Below are 18,476 nucleotides of genomic sequence, written 5' to 3' on the forward strand. Positions count from 1 at the left end.
TTAAACACTTTGTTCCTAAAATCAATCAGGCAGTAATTAAGGGAAATAACCTGGATTTGACATGAGATTGAAAGAATGTTAGGTAGCGCTCCAAAATTCAGAGAACACTGAATGTGAGACCTGAGGCTTGGGACAAAGAAGGATAGAAAGAAACCCAAAAGGGTGAGAGGATATTGCTGACAAGCAGGTTTTCAAAGAAAGACAATATCCCATCCCACAAAATGGCACTTTATTCAGGAAATGGAAGAAAAGGAACAATTGCCAGGTGATACAAACGCCTGCCCAGGGGACAGACAGACACAGAAGACATCAAGAGCATCCCCTGCTGGCACCCAGGAAGAGAGCTGCTGCTCTTCCTCCTGAAGCTCTGGGATGCTGGCACAGCTGAGGATGCCCTTCCTCGGCTACCTCCTGGAGAGGAGCAGTGTGACAGCCTCAGGAAGGAACCCTTTTGCTGTCAGGAGTCACACGGGCATTTTACAGGCTGAAGGGTGGAGGAGCCGCTTCTGCCACCATGATAGGCTCGGAAGAGAAGGTGAAGGTGGAGCTGTGGAAGCAGGCGAGCCAATGGTCCTTCTCTTTTCCAGATCCTGATGCTGCTGAAGCTGTTACTTGCTCTTGGGCGGGCACTTCTGCTGGCATGGTGGAGGAGGTTGCACAGGAGGGCATTTCTGCTGCCTCTGTGGGGGTGGGCACGGCTCAGGGCATTTTGGGGGCGGGCACGGCTCTGGGCACTTAGGTGGGCACACAGGAGGGGGCTGGCAGGGCTGCTTGCACTGCTGCTGTTGAGAAGACATCTTTCTGGAGTCTTCGGAGCTGAAAGAAATTAGAGACAGTGTTCGCAAGAAGGGACTCCTCCAGAGAGAGAAACCGCGGCTGATAGAATAGCGGGAGATGTTCCCTCTCCCATTTCCAAGATTGGGCTTTCATCTCTCAACTCCCTCTTTTGCGCCTTCCACCACCCTGCTTCCTCTTTAGCCAACTGCCTCATCAGTCCTGAGAAAATCCTCTCTTTGCTCATATCATTTTTTCAAAGGAAATATCTCTGCAAGAACCAAGTCATGTTTTCTGTGGGAAAATATCATCTTCATGAAAGGCCATCAGAAGTTCTGAAATCCTGGGAAAACTCGCAAGCAATTACTATCATCGGGATCTCTTCCGAAGTCCCCATAGGTTGACTTAGGTACAGAGCAAACGGCCAGCAGGAAAAATGCAAGGGCCTCACACCTACTAAGCCTCGGAAACCCCAGCGGGAGGAAAGGGAAATCAAAGAGACAGAGCAGAGAGAAAAATACTTTGGTCTTTCCTCTTCTTCATCTCAAACCTTTCCTGTGAATTGCTTTTCCATACACGACCTCAAACAAGCTACCGAAACATGAATCAAGACAGGATATCATTGTGCCTCAAGGCTAAGCTTCCATCACCTAAGTAGCATCAAACCCACCATCATACCTATGGACTCAACAAACTTGCTGTCTGCACACTAAATTCAACATCTGAGAGCACCACAAAACAGATCAACGGAACAAATCACACTCACCACGTTCTCCAAAGGAGGTTGGGACTCGAGTACCAGGAGGATGACAGTCGTGCAGCAGAGCACCTCTTTATAGGGCTTGACGCCCAGCCCAGAGCGAAGTGCAACTGCCAAAAACTGGCCTGCCCCGGAATTTCCCAAACAAAATGCAAACCCATCCAGAACTGGCCTGACAGGGACACTGGAAACAGGAAATCTCCTGAACCAGGATCTCCTCTCTGGATTAGGTGCTCATGACTCACAAGGTCCGGCCTTAGCTCTCAGTGTCGGGGACTTACGGCAGGGGGAGACTTAGGCGATTCCCCAACTGGTGGTCCAAGGCCCTCTCTCTTGATTGGGGAAGAAGACCCCTCCTATCTTCCACCTTCCCTGAGTCATAGAACTGCCTGCTCGGTTCCACTTTGGATGGTTGCCATCTTGCTGTATGTGCTGGGTTGAAAAGAGCCTGACTAGCAGGTGACAGCTTTCTCTTCAACCCAAGTCCTTCCTTTACTGTATTTCCCTCGGATCCATGGCTTGCTCATCTTCTCTCCTTTTCTTCTTCTAAAAGGGACTGAGATAAGGCAGCAGATTGGCACAATAGCCATCCCATAAAAAAAACCCTAGAAACGGTCAATCAAATGGTGACCTCCAGAATGCTGTGTTCACTGCTTTGCTCCTGCAATTTGAGGGCATAAAACTGCCGCCTTTATATATCTGTACCAAAGTGGGCCTCATGGAATCCACAGGGACCACGGCATCACCTAGCATCATTCAGAGGGTCAGAGCACTAATATCTGAAGAGCAGGAGAAAATAGGGACTTAGGCTGATCCTCTATATTTGCTTTCTCACACTCTCTTTCCAAACAGGATTTAGGGCTTTAAAACAATGATTTTTTAAGTATATTTGCATGCTGTTTCTCTGTCTTTTCCTTAAGCCCTCTGGACCCCTCATCTTGCCACATTATCCTCTCACCTCCACAGTGTATACCTCTCCTTTTTCTAATTGTTTTACTGAGACCATAATGGTTTATAACATTGGGTCATTTCCAGCATACCTTATTATTTATCACTTTCTGTATAGGCTGCATCGTGCTCACCGCCACTACTCTGGCTTTTATCCATTGCCATCCATATGTGACCCTTTACCTCTTTCACTCAGCCCCCAAGCCCCTTCCCCTCTGGTAACCACTAATCTGTCCTCTTTATCCGTGTGTTTGCGTATCTTCCCTATGTGAGTGAAATCATGCAGTATTTGTCTTGCTCTGTCTGGCCTATGTCACTTAACATCAAACATTCAAGGTAGATCCATGTTGTTGCAAATGACACGATTTTGGGTTTTTTTGTGGGTGAGTAGTATTCCATTGTGTGTGCCAGTGTGTGTGTGTTTCTATACATATATACATGTATATATGCGACATATATATACATATATATATACCACATCTTCTTTATGCATTCGTAAGTTGCAGGGCACTTGAGTCGCTTCAACGTCTCTCTTACCCATCCCCTTTGGGACATATCCATCACTCAGGAGATGAGATCAACGCATTTAGTGGGTCGCCATTTCACATCTTTGCTAAATCTTCATGCAGTCATTGGGGATGACTAAATGCTGTGCATTCAACATTTAAAGTGACGTGACTCAAGGCTCATTGTCTTGGCCAAATTGTCAGGAAGCTTTCCAAGAAATGTGGACTTATACTGGGAAACGGAAAATGAGGAGGAGGAGGAAGAGGAGACGCTCGAAACTTGTGAAACACTCAGCTGCGGAGCCACGGAACGTGAAGGATCCCTAAGTCAATCTAGCATCACACCCCCTCAGTTGAACAGGTTAGGTTCCCAGAACTGTCATTGTTCCTGTCAGTAAGGAAGAGCTTTTGACCAAGGTTGACATTCAGCCGTGACCTGGCAGGACAGAACCATCACTTCAGCACTTTCAGGTCATGTGACTGAAAACAGTGTCATCACCAAATGGCTCACCTAGACTTTTTCAGGGAGCCAAGAGAAGAGCCTTTCCTCAGCAGGTCACTTACCACGCCCCATAACCTCACACCCCACCTGAACGTCAATCCTCAGAGAAATGTCTGATTTCGGCCATCCAAAATTTGAGAATTAGCTGCTCAAATGGGATTCCAGTTTCAGATAATCCACTCTCGGTTGCATCTGGAAAGTCTCCCACTGAGGACAACCCTCATAAAGGCTGTGAATCATCACCGTGCAGGCAGCAAAGACATGGCGGCTCTGGTGCCCGGAACAAGTCAGGCAGGAGTCACTTTTCATTTTGCAGAGGTGAACAGACACACTCAGAGTTCCTCAAGATCAGATACATCAAGAGCTGCCACAAGACAAAGAACGGCATCTAACGATCAATTTCTCCCAAGTTTCACCATCTGAAGCCTGAGACATCGATCACAGAATACACAAACACAAAACACCACATATCTGTCTGTCTATCTATCTATCTATCTATCTATCTATCTATCTATCTATCTATTTATCTATATAACTATCTATCTGTGTATCTTTGATCTACATACCTAGAGCTTCCCTTTATGGACTTTAAGAGTCAGATAAGCCCAGGTTCAATCCTAAATCCCCAGTCCCTCACTTGCTAAGGGTTTTACCGTGAATCATTACTATAAGAAAAATTAGATGAAAGAAGAAAATTTTCTCCAACTCATGACTCAACGTTTTATCTCACATTGTACTACTATAAGTCTTATATCATTGAATAATATAGTCCCTTCAAATCACAATTCTACAACACAACAGAGGAGAAATAGAGATAAAGAGACACGAATTAACCATGCTGAGATATTCCTGATCTTCTTAGAGAAATGACAATTGCAAGTCCCCTTGGATGTCTGCCTTCTGCTTTTGTTTCTGAGTATAAGGCTCAATCTCCATTACCACTTCAGGATACTGGCAAACAGAATTCAACAGCACATCAAAGGGGTCATACACCATGATCCATGTGGATTGTTTCCTGGGTTGCAAGGAAAGCTCCTCAGACACAAATGAATAAATGTGATATATCACATTAACAGAACAAAAGATAAAAATCGTATGATCACCTCAATGGATGCAGAAAAGGCATTTGACAAAATTCAACATCCTTTCATGATAGGAACTCTCCACGAATTACATAGCTACGGACCGTACCTCAACATAACAAAGGCCATATTGGACAAGCCCACAGATAATAGCATGCCCGATGGTGAAATCAGAAAGCTTTCCATTTAGGATTAGGAACAACTCAAGGGTGCCCACTCTCCCCACTCTTCAACATAGTACTGAAAGTCCTAGACAGAGCAATTAGGCAAGAAAAAGTAATGAAAAGATCTAATTGGCAATGAAAAGGAAAATGGTCTCAGCCTGCTGATCGCATAACTTACATGTCTCTTATGTAAATCTCATAGAAAACCCGAGGAACTCACCAAGAACCTCTCAGAACTAATAAACAACTTGACAGGAAAGTTACAAACTCAATATACAAAAGCGAGTGGTGTTTCTCTACACTTACAAGAAGCTATTAAAGGGAAACTAAGAGTAATCCCATTCACAATGCCATCAAAAACAAAATATTTAGGGATAAATTTAATCAGGGACGTGAAAGACCTGGACCTTGAACACGGTAAGACAGGATGAAAGCAATTGAGGAAGACTCAGATAAATAGGAAGATCTCCAGTGTTCAAAGACTGGAAGATTTAACATTGTTAAAATGTTCATACTGCCCCAAGTAATCTACAGGGTCAATGCAATCCCTATAACTTCCGTTGACGTTTATCACAAAAATAGAAAAAAACAATCCTAAAATTCGTATGGAACCACAGAAGACATCAAAAAGCCAAAGGAATCATGAGAAAGAGGAACATAGCTAGCGGCATCACACTTCCTGATTTCAAATTATATTACAAAGCTGTGGTAATCAAAACGGATGGTACTGGCGTAAAAACAGACGGTGGACCACCCGAACATAATAGAGAGACCAGGCACAAAGCAAGCATATACAGCCAACTAACCTTTGACCAGGGGACCCAGCACATTGAATGGGGAAAGGATGATCGTTGACTAAACGGGACAGCTGCATGCAAAAGAGCACAGCTGGACCCCCTACCTTACAGCATTCCCAAAAATTAACTCCAAAGGGATTAAAGATTTAAATGTTAGCACCTGAAATCATAAAACTCCTAGAAGAAAACTGGGGAAATCCCTTCACATTTGTCTTGGCAATGATGTTATAGATAGGACACCAAAAGGACAATCGACAAAACTAAGAATTAAAAGATAAACAAGTAAAATTAAACACACAGAAGAGCTTCTGCACAGCAAAAGAAACGATTAACATTATGAAGACGCAGCCTGCAAGTTGGGAGAAAATATTTGCAAACCACGATCCCATCAGAGGTTAGTTTCCAGAATATGCATGGAACTTACACAGCTCAATAGCAAGGAAAAGGGGCTGCACCTCACTAATTACCAGAGCAATGCAAATCAAAACCACCATGAGAAAGCACCTCACACCATCAGAGTGGCTATTCTGAGAAAGGTAAGAGACAACAAGTGTCGGTGAGGATGAGTAGAAGAGGGGACTCTTGTACATTGTTGGTGAGACTGCAACTTGGTACGACCACTATGGAAAACAGTATGGAGGTTCCTCAAAAAACAATAAACAGAACGCCCATAGCATCCAGCAAACCCACTTCTGGCTGTCTATCTGAAGGAAAGGAAACCACCACGTCGAAGAGTATCTGCACTCTTGGGTGCACAGCAGCATTACTCACAAGAGCCAAGACATGGAAACAACCTCAGCGTCCATTAGTGGAGGACAGGATAAAGAAAATGCGATACAAAGATAGATGGATGATAGCTAGATAGATAGAACGACAGGTGGATTGATTGATAGATATAATGGCATATTGTTCCGTCATGACAAATAAGGAAATCCTACCATGTGTGACAACAAGGATGAACCTGGAGGGCATTTGCTGAGTGAAATTTGTCAGATGGGAAAAACAAATCATGTGTGATGTCACTTACATGTTGAATCTAAAACAAAAACTACTCAGAGAACTGAGGAGTGGATTGGTGGTTTCCAAGGAGAGCACGGCAGGGGTTGGGGTGGGTGTGTAAGGAAACATGGTAAATGGGTGAAAGTGGTCAAAGGGTACAGATTTCCAGTTTCAAGATGAATAAGCCATAGGAATGTACTGGACAGCATGTTGATCCTGGTTAGCAACGCTGTGTTGTAAATCTGAAAGTTACTAAGAGAGTAGATATTCAAGGTTTTCACCACACATGCAAATAGCCGTAACTATGTGAGGTAATGGATGTGAAAACTCACTTTATTGTGTCAATCATTTCACAATATACACATGTATCAGATCATTATATTGGAAATCTCATACTGGCACAGTGTTATGTGTCATAACTATCTCAATGAAACTGGATAGAATAGAAATTAAAGGCTCCTGCACAGCAAAGGAAGCCATCAACAAGATGAATGGGCAATCTACAGGAGGGGGTAAATATTTGAAAACTTTATGTCTGATAAGGGTTAATGTCCAAAGTCTGTGAGGAACTTATACAAGTCAATAGCAAAAAAAAAAAAAAAGAAAAAAGAAAAATCAAATAATGTTAGTAAATAAGAGGCAAAGGACCTCAACAGATATTTTCCCAAAGACATACAAATGGTCAACAGGTGCATGAAAAGGTGCTTAACATTGCTGATCATCAGGGAAGCGCAAGTCAAAACCACAGCGAGACATCGGCTCATACTTATTAGAATGACCATTATCAAAACACAACAAATAACAAGTGCTGACAAGGATGTGGAGAAAGGGAACCTTGTACACGGTGGAGGTGAATGCAAATTGGACCATCCACTATGGAAAACAGTGTGGAAGTTCCTCAACAAAGTACAAACAGAACTACCATATCATCCAGCAATCCAACTTTGGGGCATGTATCCGAAGGAGATGAAACTGTACCTAGATAAGACATCGGCACTCCCGTGTTCATTGCAGCAATTTTCATACAGCCAAGATATGCAGACAAGCTAAGTGTCCATGGACAGATGCATGGAAATAGACAATGTGTGTGTGGGTGTGGGTGCCTATACTTGTGCATAAATATATACACGTATATAACGGGATACTCCCAAGCCATGGAGAAAAGTGAAATATTGCCATTAGTAACAACATGGGTGAAACTAGATGACATTATGCAGAGAGAAATTAACCAGACAGAGAAAGACAAATGCTGACTGATACCGCTTATTTGGAGAATCTACAAGAGCTGAACTCATGGAAACAGAGAGTAGAATGGTGGCTGAGGGGACCTGAGTGGTAAGGGAGACGCAGAGATGTTGGTCAAAAGGTACAAGTATTGAGTGTTGAGATAAATAAGCCCCGGGGGTGTGTTGTAATGCCTGGTGGCTGTGGTTAATAATTCTGTTCTGGACACTTGATATTTGATAAGAGAGTACACCTTAAGAGCTCTCATCACTCGCAAGCATGCGAATACACACACACACAACTGGTAAATGCGTGAGCTGAGGAATGTGTTAATTAACCTGATTGTGGCAATCATTTCACGAAGTACGCATATGTCAAATTATCACTTCGTACAACTTCAATATATGCAATTTCATCTGTGCATTATAACCTGAGAAAGCTGTGGGAAAGATGAAAGAGAACAACTATCATACAAAGGGGAAATTAAGTTGGGGAACCTCACCATTCCTTCTCCTCCTTGCCTTGATCATGTTCTGATCCAATTCTCTGGGAGAGAATCCCTCATCCAGCATCCTCTGGCCCCTTTGTTCACCTCCCAGAGGTAATTCTTTCTTGTTACCTCTGTTGAGCATGTCAGAAATGGGTGGGGTGGAAAGCGGGAGAGGGGGATTGGAGAGTTGTATTCTTTTTGAAAAATCAAAGTCTTTTGAGTCTCGGCTCACAGTTTGTGTAGTCATCAATTCCCCCAAAAACTTACTAGGAATGTGATACCTGTCATTCCTCCGGTCGTTTCTGTGGTCTAGTAACCACACTCAGGCCCTTTCCTAGAAGTCATTCTCAGGTCTGCTTGATTTTACTGCCTTTCTCGGAACCGAATGGAGCTGCCTGAGACTATCCAGCACGACAGGGGGAAAGATTACACACGTCTACGTCTTTTCTGTGTTGTTCCAGTCAACTGAGCGTGAACTTCAAGTTCAAAACCGTTTCTCCTCTCATCTCTCACTCGTTGGGGCTCACGAACACTCACTCTTCTAATTCCACCAGACTTCGAATTTCTGGGCTCTATTCTTTTCTTTTCATATTTGGCTTGCAAACTAAGCAAGGATTTCCTGAATGTAAGCCCGGTGAAATACCCTGTTGGACAATACAAATAACCAACAGTTAGACGCGCTATCAAGATGCCATTTCAGCAAACGTTTGCCATTGACGAACATCTATCATATTTACATATTTGATATTAAGAACATTTTTAAACTTTCCAGTACCTGCTTCCTTGCCAAGCACATGCAGACTCCACAGTATAGGCCACAGAGTGGAGGTTTGTTGGGGTAGCACTCCCCTACAACCCATTTCTCTATGAGAACAAATAACGCCAGCTACAGTAGAAACCACCTCAAATAACAGGGTTAATTTTCATTCATGTCGCAATCTGATGCAGGCTGAGCAGTAATCTGGGACTCTCCTTCCATCTGCAGCTCCATCCTCTTGGAGTCTGTTACTTCGAGCTTTGGAGTGGAGAATGGACCGAGAGGAAGACCTTCTTAAGATTCAATAGGACAAAGCACACTATGATTTAATAGGAAGACTTTGTTGTTTTGAAAGTAATTCTGTATTTCTCAACGGCAAAGGGGTGTGTGTGTGTGTGTGTGTGTGTGTGTGTGTGTGTGTGTGTGTGATTTCAACTAACGCTAAAGTCTGCGGACACTTAGGAACACAGAAAGGATATTTACAGAACATATCTCTCCTTCCACAGATGACCTGCCTAGTAGGCTCAGCACTTCAAAAAGAAGCTGCATGGCAACAGTAATTTCGTAAATCTAAGCAACCATGTAAACCCCAATATTCTTCAAACATGGGGTCAGAGCATCCAAGAAAGGAGTTTTGGAGGTGAGAATACATGACATGACCCTGAAGTTTGGTGCGTTGTTGGAGGAAGAAGAGCAGGGGCTTCACGGGGAGAGGAGGCAGCGATTTCCCTTGTAGGGAGCCTTATTACTTCTCTTCCTTCTGGGCTCCCCACGAGTTCAGAACTACCATGATTTTATGCAGAAGACTCCGCTACTCCCGAAAAGCTCTTCATCTGCAACATCACGTAAAAAATAAAGTGAATCAGAAAAGAAAGAGAACAGCGGAATACGACAGAGTCATAAAGTTTAAGAATCTTCTTGTTTCCTATCCTGGTTCTGCATCTTACACTTGCACGTTGCAGCTGCAGCAAACGTGGAGGTTGTGGTGAGGGTGAGGGTGGTCACGAGGTTGTTGATGATGAGGATGGACACAAGGACGATCTGATGCCTTACCGAGGGCTAAGATGTGCCAGGCATTCTGACAACTAAATTACCATTCAATCTCATGCCTGAGAAAAGTGGGTAATGTAAATAGGATTTACCCCAATTTGTAGCAGAGAGATTGAAATCTTGAGGAATTAAACACTTTGTTCCTAAAATCAATCAGGCAGTAATTAAGGGAAATAACCTGGATTTGACATGAGATTGAAAGAATGTTAGGTAGCGCTCCAAAATTCAGAGAACACTGAATGTGAGACCTGAGGCTTGGGACAAAGAAGGATAGAAAGAAACCCAAAAGGGTGAGAGGATATTGCTGACAAGCAGGTTTTCAAAGAAAGACAATATCCCATCCCACAAAATGGCACTTTATTCAGGAAATGGAAGAAAAGGAACAATTGCCAGGTGATACAAACGCCTGCCCAGGGGACAGACAGACACAGAAGACATCAAGAGCATCCCCTGCTGGCACCCAGGAAGAGAGCTGCTGCTCTTCCTCCTGAAGCTCTGGGATGCTGGCACAGCTGAGGATGCCCTTCCTCGGCTACCTCCTGGAGAGGAGCAGTGTGACAGCCTCAGGAAGGAACCCTTTTGCTGTCAGGAGTCACACGGGCATTTTACAGGCTGAAGGGTGGAGGAGCCGCTTCTGCCACCATGATAGGCTCGGAAGAGAAGGTGAAGGTGGAGCTGTGGAAGCAGGCGAGCCAATGGTCCTTCTCTTTTCCAGATCCTGATGCTGCTGAAGCTGTTACTTGCTCTTGGGCGGGCACTTCTGCTGGCATGGTGGAGGAGGTTGCACAGGAGGGCATTTCTGCTGCCTCTGTGGGGGTGGGCACGGCTCAGGGCATTTTGGGGGCGGGCACGGCTCTGGGCACTTAGGTGGGCACACAGGAGGGGGCTGGCAGGGCTGCTTGCACTGCTGCTGTTGAGAAGACATCTTTCTGGAGTCTTCGGAGCTGAAAGAAATTAGAGACAGTGTTCGCAAGAAGGGACTCCTCCAGAGAGAGAAACCGCGGCTGATAGAATAGCGGGAGATGTTCCCTCTCCCATTTCCAAGATTGGGCTTTCATCTCTCAACTCCCTCTTTTGCGCCTTCCACCACCCTGCTTCCTCTTTAGCCAACTGCCTCATCAGTCCTGAGAAAATCCTCTCTTTGCTCATATCATTTTTTCAAAGGAAATATCTCTGCAAGAACCAAGTCATGTTTTCTGTGGGAAAATATCATCTTCATGAAAGGCCATCAGAAGTTCTGAAATCCTGGGAAAACTCGCAAGCAATTACTATCATCGGGATCTCTTCCGAAGTCCCCATAGGTTGACTTAGGTACAGAGCAAACGGCCAGCAGGAAAAATGCAAGGGCCTCACACCTACTAAGCCTCGGAAACCCCAGCGGGAGGAAAGGGAAATCAAAGAGACAGAGCAGAGAGAAAAATACTTTGGTCTTTCCTCTTCTTCATCTCAAACCTTTCCTGTGAATTGCTTTTCCATACACGACCTCAAACAAGCTACCGAAACATGAATCAAGACAGGATATCATTGTGCCTCAAGGCTAAGCTTCCATCACCTAAGTAGCATCAAACCCACCATCATACCTATGGACTCAACAAACTTGCTGTCTGCACACTAAATTCAACATCTGAGAGCACCACAAAACAGATCAACGGAACAAATCACACTCACCACGTTCTCCAAAGGAGGTTGGGACTCGAGTACCAGGAGGATGACAGTCGTGCAGCAGAGCACCTCTTTATAGGGCTTGACGCCCAGCCCAGAGCGAAGTGCAACTGCCAAAAACTGGCCTGCCCCGGAATTTCCCAAACAAAATGCAAACCCATCCAGAACTGGCCTGACAGGGACACTGGAAACAGGAAATCTCCTGAACCAGGATCTCCTCTCTGGATTAGGTGCTCATGACTCACAAGGTCCGGCCTTAGCTCTCAGTGTCGGGGACTTACGGCAGGGGGAGACTTAGGCGATTCCCCAACTGGTGGTCCAAGGCCCTCTCTCTTGATTGGGGAAGAAGACCCCTCCTATCTTCCACCTTCCCTGAGTCATAGAACTGCCTGCTCGGTTCCACTTTGGATGGTTGCCATCTTGCTGTATGTGCTGGGTTGAAAAGAGCCTGACTAGCAGGTGACAGCTTTCTCTTCAACCCAAGTCCTTCCTTTACTGTATTTCCCTCGGATCCATGGCTTGCTCATCTTCTCTCCTTTTCTTCTTCTAAAAGGGACTGAGATAAGGCAGCAGATTGGCACAATAGCCATCCCATAAAAAAAACCCTAGAAACGGTCAATCAAATGGTGACCTCCAGAATGCTGTGTTCACTGCTTTGCTCCTGCAATTTGAGGGCATAAAACTGCCGCCTTTATATATCTGTACCAAAGTGGGCCTCATGGAATCCACAGGGACCACGGCATCACCTAGCATCATTCAGAGGGTCAGAGCACTAATATCTGAAGAGCAGGAGAAAATAGGGACTTAGGCTGATCCTCTATATTTGCTTTCTCACACTCTCTTTCCAAACAGGATTTAGGGCTTTAAAACAATGATTTTTTAAGTATATTTGCATGCTGTTTCTCTGTCTTTTCCTTAAGCCCTCTGGACCCCTCATCTTGCCACATTATCCTCTCACCTCCACAGTGTATACCTCTCCTTTTTCTAATTGTTTTACTGAGACCATAATGGTTTATAACATTGGGTCATTTCCAGCATACCTTATTATTTATCACTTTCTGTATAGGCTGCATCGTGCTCACCGCCACTACTCTGGCTTTTATCCATTGCCATCCATATGTGACCCTTTACCTCTTTCACTCAGCCCCCAAGCCCCTTCCCCTCTGGTAACCACTAATCTGTCCTCTTTATCCGTGTGTTTGCGTATCTTCCCTATGTGAGTGAAATCATGCAGTATTTGTCTTGCTCTGTCTGGCCTATGTCACTTAACATCAAACATTCAAGGTAGATCCATGTTGTTGCAAATGACACGATTTTGGGTTTTTTTGTGGGTGAGTAGTATTCCATTGTGTGTGCCAGTGTGTGTGTGTTTCTATACATATATACATGTATATATGCGACATATATATACATATATATATACCACATCTTCTTTATGCATTCGTAAGTTGCAGGGCACTTGAGTCGCTTCAACGTCTCTCTTACCCATCCCCTTTGGGACATATCCATCACTCAGGAGATGAGATCAACGCATTTAGTGGGTCGCCATTTCACATCTTTGCTAAATCTTCATGCAGTCATTGGGGATGACTAAATGCTGTGCATTCAACATTTAAAGTGACGTGACTCAAGGCTCATTGTCTTGGCCAAATTGTCAGGAAGCTTTCCAAGAAATGTGGACTTATACTGGGAAACGGAAAATGAGGAGGAGGAGGAAGAGGAGACGCTCGAAACTTGTGAAACACTCAGCTGCGGAGCCACGGAACGTGAAGGATCCCTAAGTCAATCTAGCATCACACCCCCTCAGTTGAACAGGTTAGGTTCCCAGAACTGTCATTGTTCCTGTCAGTAAGGAAGAGCTTTTGACCAAGGTTGACATTCAGCCGTGACCTGGCAGGACAGAACCATCACTTCAGCACTTTCAGGTCATGTGACTGAAAACAGTGTCATCACCAAATGGCTCACCTAGACTTTTTCAGGGAGCCAAGAGAAGAGCCTTTCCTCAGCAGGTCACTTACCACGCCCCATAACCTCACACCCCACCTGAACGTCAATCCTCAGAGAAATGTCTGATTTCGGCCATCCAAAATTTGAGAATTAGCTGCTCAAATGGGATTCCAGTTTCAGATAATCCACTCTCGGTTGCATCTGGAAAGTCTCCCACTGAGGACAACCCTCATAAAGGCTGTGAATCATCACCGTGCAGGCAGCAAAGACATGGCGGCTCTGGTGCCCGGAACAAGTCAGGCAGGAGTCACTTTTCATTTTGCAGAGGTGAACAGACACACTCAGAGTTCCTCAAGATCAGATACATCAAGAGCTGCCACAAGACAAAGAACGGCATCTAACGATCAATTTCTCCCAAGTTTCACCATCTGAAGCCTGAGACATCGATCACAGAATACACAAACACAAAACACCACATATCTGTCTGTCTATCTATCTATCTATCTATCTATCTATCTATTTATCTATATAACTATCTATCTGTGTATCTTTGATCTACATACCTAGAGCTTCCCTTTATGGACTTTAAGAGTCAGATAAGCCCAGGTTCAATCCTAAATCCCCAGTCCCTCACTTGCTAAGGGTTTTACCGTGAATCATTACTATAAGAAAAATTAGATGAAAGAAGAAAATTTTCTCCAACTCATGACTCAACGTTTTATCTCACATTGTACTACTATAAGTCTTATATCATTGAATAATATAGTCCCTTCAAATCACAATTCTACAACACAACAGAGGAGAAATAGAGATAAAGAGACACGAATTAACCATGCTGAGATATTCCTGATCTTCTTAGAGAAATGACAATTGCAAGTCCCCTTGGATGTCTGCCTTCTGCTTTTGTTTCTGAGTATAAGGCTCAATCTCCATTACCACTTCAGGATACTGGCAAACAGAATTCAACAGCACATCAAAGGGGTCATACACCATGATCCATGTGGATTGTTTCCTGGGTTGCAAGGAAAGCTCCTCAGACACAAATGAATAAATGTGATATATCACATTAACAGAACAAAAGATAAAAATCGTATGATCACCTCAATGGATGCAGAAAAGGCATTTGACAAAATTCAACATCCTTTCATGATAGGAACTCTCCACGAATTACATAGCTACGGACCGTACCTCAACATAACAAAGGCCATATTGGACAAGCCCACAGATAATAGCATGCCCGATGGTGAAATCAGAAAGCTTTCCATTTAGGATTAGGAACAACTCAAGGGTGCCCACTCTCCCCACTCTTCAACATAGTACTGAAAGTCCTAGACAGAGCAATTAGGCAAGAAAAAGTAATGAAAAGATCTAATTGGCAATGAAAAGGAAAATGGTCTCAGCCTGCTGATCGCATAACTTACATGTCTCTTATGTAAATCTCATAGAAAACCCGAGGAACTCACCAAGAACCTCTCAGAACTAATAAACAACTTGACAGGAAAGTTACAAACTCAATATACAAAAGCGAGTGGTGTTTCTCTACACTTACAAGAAGCTATTAAAGGGAAACTAAGAGTAATCCCATTCACAATGCCATCAAAAACAAAATATTTAGGGATAAATTTAATCAGGGACGTGAAAGACCTGGACCTTGAACACGGTAAGACAGGATGAAAGCAATTGAGGAAGACTCAGATAAATAGGAAGATCTCCAGTGTTCAAAGACTGGAAGATTTAACATTGTTAAAATGTTCATACTGCCCCAAGTAATCTACAGGGTCAATGCAATCCCTATAACTTCCGTTGACGTTTATCACAAAAATAGAAAAAAACAATCCTAAAATTCGTATGGAACCACAGAAGACATCAAAAAGCCAAAGGAATCATGAGAAAGAGGAACATAGCTAGCGGCATCACACTTCCTGATTTCAAATTATATTACAAAGCTGTGGTAATCAAAACGGATGGTACTGGCGTAAAAACAGACGGTGGACCACCCGAACATAATAGAGAGACCAGGCACAAAGCAAGCATATACAGCCAACTAACCTTTGACCAGGGGACCCAGCACATTGAATGGGGAAAGGATGATCGTTGACTAAACGGGACAGCTGCATGCAAAAGAGCACAGCTGGACCCCCTACCTTACAGCATTCCCAAAAATTAACTCCAAAGGGATTAAAGATTTAAATGTTAGCACCTGAAATCATAAAACTCCTAGAAGAAAACTGGGGAAATCCCTTCACATTTGTCTTGGCAATGATGTTATAGATAGGACACCAAAAGGACAATCGACAAAACTAAGAATTAAAAGATAAACAAGTAAAATTAAACACACAGAAGAGCTTCTGCACAGCAAAAGAAACGATTAACATTATGAAGACGCAGCCTGCAAGTTGGGAGAAAATATTTGCAAACCACGATCCCATCAGAGGTTAGTTTCCAGAATATGCATGGAACTTACACAGCTCAATAGCAAGGAAAAGGGGCTGCACCTCACTAATTACCAGAGCAATGCAAATCAAAACCACCATGAGAAAGCACCTCACACCATCAGAGTGGCTATTCTGAGAAAGGTAAGAGACAACAAGTGTCGGTGAGGATGAGTAGAAGAGGGGACTCTTGTACATTGTTGGTGAGACTGCAACTTGGTACGACCACTATGGAAAACAGTATGGAGGTTCCTCAAAAAACAATAAACAGAACGCCCATAGCATCCAGCAAACCCACTTCTGGCTGTCTATCTGAAGGAAAGGAAACCACCACGTCGAAGAGTATCTGCACTCTTGGGTGCACAGCAGCATTACTCACAAGAGCCAAGACATGGAAACAACCTCAGCGTCCATTAGTGGAGGACAGGATAAAGAAAATGCGATACAAAGATAGATGGATGATAGCTAGATAGATAGAACGACAGGTGGATTGATTGATAGATATAATGGCATATTGTTCCGTCATGACAAATAAGGAAATCCTACCATGTGTGACAACAAGGATGAACCTGGAGGGCATTTGCTGAGTGAAATTTGTCAGATGGGAAAAACAAATCATGTGTGATGTCACTTACATGTTGAATCTAAAACAAAAACTACTCAGAGAACTGAGGAGTGGATTGGTGGTTTCCAAGGAGAGCACGGCAGGGGTTGGGGTGGGTGTGTAAGGAAACATGGTAAATGGGTGAAAGTGGTCAAAGGGTACAGATTTCCAGTTTCAAGATGAATAAGCCATAGGAATGTACTGGACAGCATGTTGATCCTGGTTAGCAACGCTGTGTTGTAAATCTGAAAGTTACTAAGAGAGTAGATATTCAAGGTTTTCACCACACATGCAAATAGCCGTAACTATGTGAGGTAATGGATGTGAAAACTCACTTTATTGTGTCAATCATTTCACAATATACACATGTATCAGATCATTATATTGGAAATCTCATACTGGCACAGTGTTATGTGTCATAACTATCTCAATGAAACTGGATAGAATAGAAATTAAAGGCTCCTGCACAGCAAAGGAAGCCATCAACAAGATGAATGGGCAATCTACAGGAGGGGGTAAATATTTGAAAACTTTATGTCTGATAAGGGTTAATGTCCAAAGTCTGTGAGGAACTTATACAAGTCAATAGCAAAAAAAAAAAAAAAGAAAAAAGAAAAATCAAATAATGTTAGTAAATAAGAGGCAAAGGACCTCAACAGATATTTTCCCAAAGACATACAAATGGTCAACAGGTGCATGAAAAGGTGCTTAACATTGCTGATCATCAGGGAAGCGCAAGTCAAAACCACAGCGAGACATCGGCTCATACTTATTAGAATGACCATTATCAAAACACAACAAATAACAAGTGCTGACAAGGATGTGGAGAAAGGGAACCTTGTACACGGTGGAGGTGAATGCAAATTGGACCATCCACTATGGAAAACAGTGTGGAAGTTCCTCAACAAAGTACAAACAGAACTACCATATCATCCAGCAATCCAACTTTGGGGCATGTATCCGAAGGAGATGAAACTGTACCTAGATAAGACATCGGCACTCCCGTGTTCATTGCAGCAATTTTCATACAGCCAAGATATGCAGACAAGCTAAGTGTCCATGGACAGATGCATGGAAATAGACAATGTGTGTGTGGGTGTGGGTGCCTATACTTGTGCATAAATATATACACGTATATAACGGGATACTCCCAAGCCATGGAGAAAAGTGAAATATTGCCATTAGTAACAACATGGGTGAAACTAGATGACATTATGCAGAGAGAAATTAACCAGACAGAGAAAGACAAATGCTGACTGATACCGCTTATTTGGAGAATCTACAAGAGCTGAACTCATGGAAACAGAGAGTAGAATGGTGGCTGAGGGGACCTGAGTGGTAAGGGAGACGCAGAGATGTTGGTCAAAAGGTACAAGTATTGAGTGTTGAGATAAATAAGCCCCGGGGGTGTGTTGTAATGCCTGGTGGCTGTGGTTAATAATTCTGTTCTGGACACTTGATATTTGATAAGAGAGTACACCTTAAGAGCTCTCATCACTCGCAAGCATGCGAATACACACACACACAACTGGTAAATGCGTGAGCTGAGGAATGTGTTAATTAACCTGATTGTGGCAATCATTTCACGAAGTACGCATATGTCAAATTATCACTTCGTACAACTTCAATATATGCAATTTCATCTGTGCATTATAACCTGAGAAAGCTGTGGGAAAGACGAAAGAGAACAACTATCATACAAAGGGGAAATTAAGTTGGGGAACCTCACCATTCCTTCTCCTCCTTGCCTTGATCATGTTCTGATCCAATTCTCTGGG

At 43.5% G+C, this 18,476-nt stretch overlaps 2 protein-coding genes across 2 annotated transcripts; both read right to left on the reverse strand.

Moving 5' to 3' along the window:
* Positions 1–212: 212 nt before the first annotated feature.
* Positions 213–1,505, reverse strand: LOC139042070 (small proline-rich protein 2I-like). The gene has a single exon (XM_070497777.1). The coding sequence runs from the start codon at positions 795–797 to the stop codon at positions 609–611; it is 189 nt and encodes a 62-aa protein (XP_070353878.1). The 5' UTR covers positions 798–1,505; the 3' UTR covers positions 213–608.
* Positions 1,506–10,393: 8,888 nt separating this feature from the next.
* Positions 10,394–11,686, reverse strand: LOC139042071 (small proline-rich protein 2I-like). Its single transcript, XM_070497778.1, has one exon. The coding sequence runs from the start codon at positions 10,976–10,978 to the stop codon at positions 10,790–10,792; it is 189 nt and encodes a 62-aa protein (XP_070353879.1). The 5' UTR covers positions 10,979–11,686; the 3' UTR covers positions 10,394–10,789.
* Positions 11,687–18,476: the final 6,790 nt, after the last annotated feature.

The sequence above is a fragment of the Equus asinus genome, chromosome 25 (genome assembly GCF_041296235.1).
Source record: "Equus asinus isolate D_3611 breed Donkey chromosome 25, EquAss-T2T_v2, whole genome shotgun sequence".
Lineage (NCBI taxonomy): Eukaryota > Metazoa > Chordata > Mammalia > Perissodactyla > Equidae > Equus > Equus asinus.